This window comes from Chiloscyllium plagiosum, unplaced genomic scaffold (assembly GCF_004010195.1).
Source record: "Chiloscyllium plagiosum isolate BGI_BamShark_2017 unplaced genomic scaffold, ASM401019v2 scaf_83273, whole genome shotgun sequence".
Classification (NCBI taxonomy): Eukaryota; Metazoa; Chordata; class Chondrichthyes; order Orectolobiformes; family Hemiscylliidae; genus Chiloscyllium; species Chiloscyllium plagiosum.
In genome coordinates, this window is record NW_025206179.1 from 8007 (window position 1) to 11235 (window position 3229).

The 3229-nt window shown below is 47.5% G+C and overlaps 1 protein-coding gene across 1 annotated transcript in view; it reads left to right on the forward strand.

The window, feature by feature from the left end:
• Positions 1 to 2432, forward strand: part of LOC122546490 (tubby-related protein 3) — an 8147-nt gene extending 5715 nt beyond the window's left edge. Inside the window, exons 2-3 of the mRNA XM_043685189.1 lie at positions 1274 to 1445; positions 2078 to 2432. Coding sequence (XP_043541124.1) covers positions 1274 to 1445; positions 2078 to 2211 — 306 coding nt within the window. The 3' untranslated portion in view covers positions 2212 to 2432. The remainder of the gene's footprint in view (positions 1 to 1273; positions 1446 to 2077) is intronic.
• The last annotated feature ends 797 nt before the right edge of the window (positions 2433 to 3229 follow it).

A 3229-nucleotide genomic window follows, 5' to 3' on the forward strand; every position in this document is an offset into this window, starting at 1 on the left:
AGTACTGAGGGAGTGCCCCACTGTTGGAGGGTCAGTGCTGAGGGAGTGCCGCACTGTCGGAGGAATTGTGCTGAGGGAGTGCCGTACTGTCGGAGGGTCAGTGCTGAGGGAGTGCCGCACTGTCGGAGTGTCAGTACTGAGGGAGTGCCCCACTGTTGGAGGGTCAGTGCTGAGGGAGTGCCGTACTGTCAGAGGGTCAGTGTTGAGGAAGTGCCGCACTGTCGGAGGGTCATGCTGAGGGACTGGGCACTGTCGGAGGAATTGTGCTGAGGGAGTGCCGCACTGTCGGAGAGTCAGTGCTGAGCGAGTGCCGCACTGCTGTAGGGTCAGTGCTGAGGGAGTGCCGCCCTGTTGGAGGTGACATCATTTGGATGAGATGTTAAATGAATTTCCCCTGCCCCGTGGTGGGTGTGAATAGATTCCAACAGCTCTATTTGAGGAGGAACAGAATTGTTTTCTTCAGTGTCCTAGAAAATTTCACATAAACCAGCTAGCTACCTTTTTTTTCTCATTTGACTGTTTGTGGCAGCTTTCTGAGTACAATTTGGTTTCTGTGTTTCTGATAAGCCCTTAGGAAAGGGGATCTACCGATCTTGGCTGGTCTGGCCTACATATGACGCCACACCCGCTGCCTAACTGTCCTTTGTAAAGGCCTGCGAGGGAGGGCAGTTCAAGGGCACATTGGTATCAGCATCCAATGCTTAATCACCATTACCCTCACCCACCACCCCACATCCCACATCCCACTGATGAATAAAGCAAAATATTCCAAATATTTCCACTGGGACCGGATTGGTTATAAGGTGCTCTGAGGTAATCAGAGATGTTGTCAGTGTTTTCATCCAAATCTGAATTGTTTGTGTCTTGTCATGATCCTTTTTGTGTGTAGCTGTGGATCCTGTCCACCCCAGCTCTGTGTTCCCAGCCGGAGATACAAGAATTGTGTCTCAATAAAACCAGGGTCACACTTTTCAGTCTGGGCACTGACCCCACAGCTAATGCCCATCCTGTCTGAACTCCATGTTCCCACTGGGACCTTGCTCCCGGACATGTCCCTGACCTGGGTCCCACTGACCATGTTCCCACTGGGACCTTGCTCCCAGACATGTCCCTGACCTGGGTCCCACTGACCATGTTCCCACTGGGACCTTGCTCCCGGACATGTCCCTGACCTGGGTCCTCTTGCCCAAGGCTTTGTAATTGTCTGTTCAGGATTGGAATTGTTGCAGGATGTAGCTGTAAGAATCTCTAAGGTGTATTTTCGTGACACCAGGAACACGAGACTTTGCTGACACGATGGCAGAATAAAAACATGGAAAATATAATTGAGTTGCACAACAAATCTCCCATCTGGAATGAAGACACTCAGTCTTATGTCCTGAACTTCCATGGTCGTGTGACACAGGCTTCTGTGAAGAATTTCCAGATTATCCATTCCAATGACCGTAAGTAACAGTCTCAGCACTCTGGCATCACCTGACATCTTTACTTTTAGACAGTGAAAGCTGGGTGAAAGGTCAGTGGACTGACTGAAAGGTCAGTGGCCTGGGTGAAGGGTCAGTGGCCTGGGTGAAGGGTCAGTGGCCTGGGTGATGGGTCAGTGGCCTGGGTGAAGGGTCAGTGGCCTGGGTGATGGGTCAGTGGCCTGGGTGATGGGTCAGTGGTCTGGGTGATGGGTCAGTGGTCTGGGTGAAAGGTCAGTGGTCTGGGTGAAGGGTCAGTGGTCTGGGTGAAAGGTTAGTGGTCTGGGTGAGGCCTACTCTGGGCAATTGAGCTTCAAGACTTCAGTGTCGAATGAGCAAGCAAATGCTTTTTGGGGCTTTGATTCTAGGTTCAAGATGGTTTGAAGATTTCAGGGAATGGGGGAGGGAAACATATTTTCTAATCGACCTGTTCAGAGATATTATGACACACGTCTCTGGAGAAGATGGGACTTGAATCTAGGACTCCAATCTCAGAGGCAGGGACACTACACCTGCACCAAAGTTGACGCCAATTACAATGTTTGTAGATGAATGCACTGAATGAACAAAATGACTCCTCTCTTTCTCCCTCTCTCTGTCTGTCTGTCTTTCAGCTGATTACATTATTATGCAGTTTGGCCGGGTCGCTGATGATGTCTTCACTATGGATTATAACTACCCGATGTGTCCCATTCAGGCATTTGCAGTGGCCCTATCCAGTTTTGACAGTAAACTGGCATGTGAGTAATCCTCACAAACTGCCAGCAGATATGAACTGGACAAAATCAATCCTTGAATTTTCCAAGACCAGGAAAGTAGGAGAAGATACAAGCACCAGGAGCTGTGTTATAGAGAGATCCAGGAATATTCTGCAGATTTTTCAGAATCTCTGACTTTAAATCTGAGACAATGTTTGAAAAACGGTGTCAGAAATTGGGGCAAGTTTAATGAATATTCATGTGAAATGCTTGTTCTGTGATCCTCTGTGTATCTCATCTATGGCGTTGCCCAAATGTTTGTAGAGTATTTCTCTCACAATCAGGTATTACTGAGATCATCTCCTGCAGTACGCAATCACTAGGCAGATGAGAAATATTTAATCAGGAATGTGATGGCAAGATCAAAATGGAATGAGAAGCTGCATCAAGTAAGAGCAGTAAACTCTTCAGTACGTTTCTTCAAAACTTAGGATGTGGAAGCCAGGCACTAGCACACAGCCTAGACTCCCACAGTGATAAAGCACAGAGGCCATTCAGCCCATAATGTCAGTTCTGAAACCAGCCAGATTATCTTTTTTGCCGCTTGCTATGGTGTTTTATATCAGCTTGAGAAAAGGCTGCATTTTGCCATTTATTTAATCTTGTCCTCTACAGATTCTCAAATCCACTCCTGGTCACTGCTGTCTCGAAAACAATTGAAGCATTTTCTGCTGTTCAAAAAGATCATAGTGGCTGGCCAGTAGTGAAATTGTTTACAGTCTCAGGTCAAAGCTTTCGTGCACCTCACTCTAATAGTGACTGCTCGGAGGTTGCTGAGGTAACAATGATTACTCTGTGGCCCAGACCTAGCATCACGGGAAGGTTCCCCAATCCTCACCTTTTATAGGCTGACCACAAGAAGCAGAATCAGATCTAAAAGTTGAAGTTCTAAACTGGAGAAAGGCCAATTTTGACGGTATTAGGCAAGAGCTTTCGAAAGCTGATTGGAGGCAAATGTTCGCAGATAAAGAGACGGCTGGAAAATGGGAAGCCTTCAGAAACGAGATA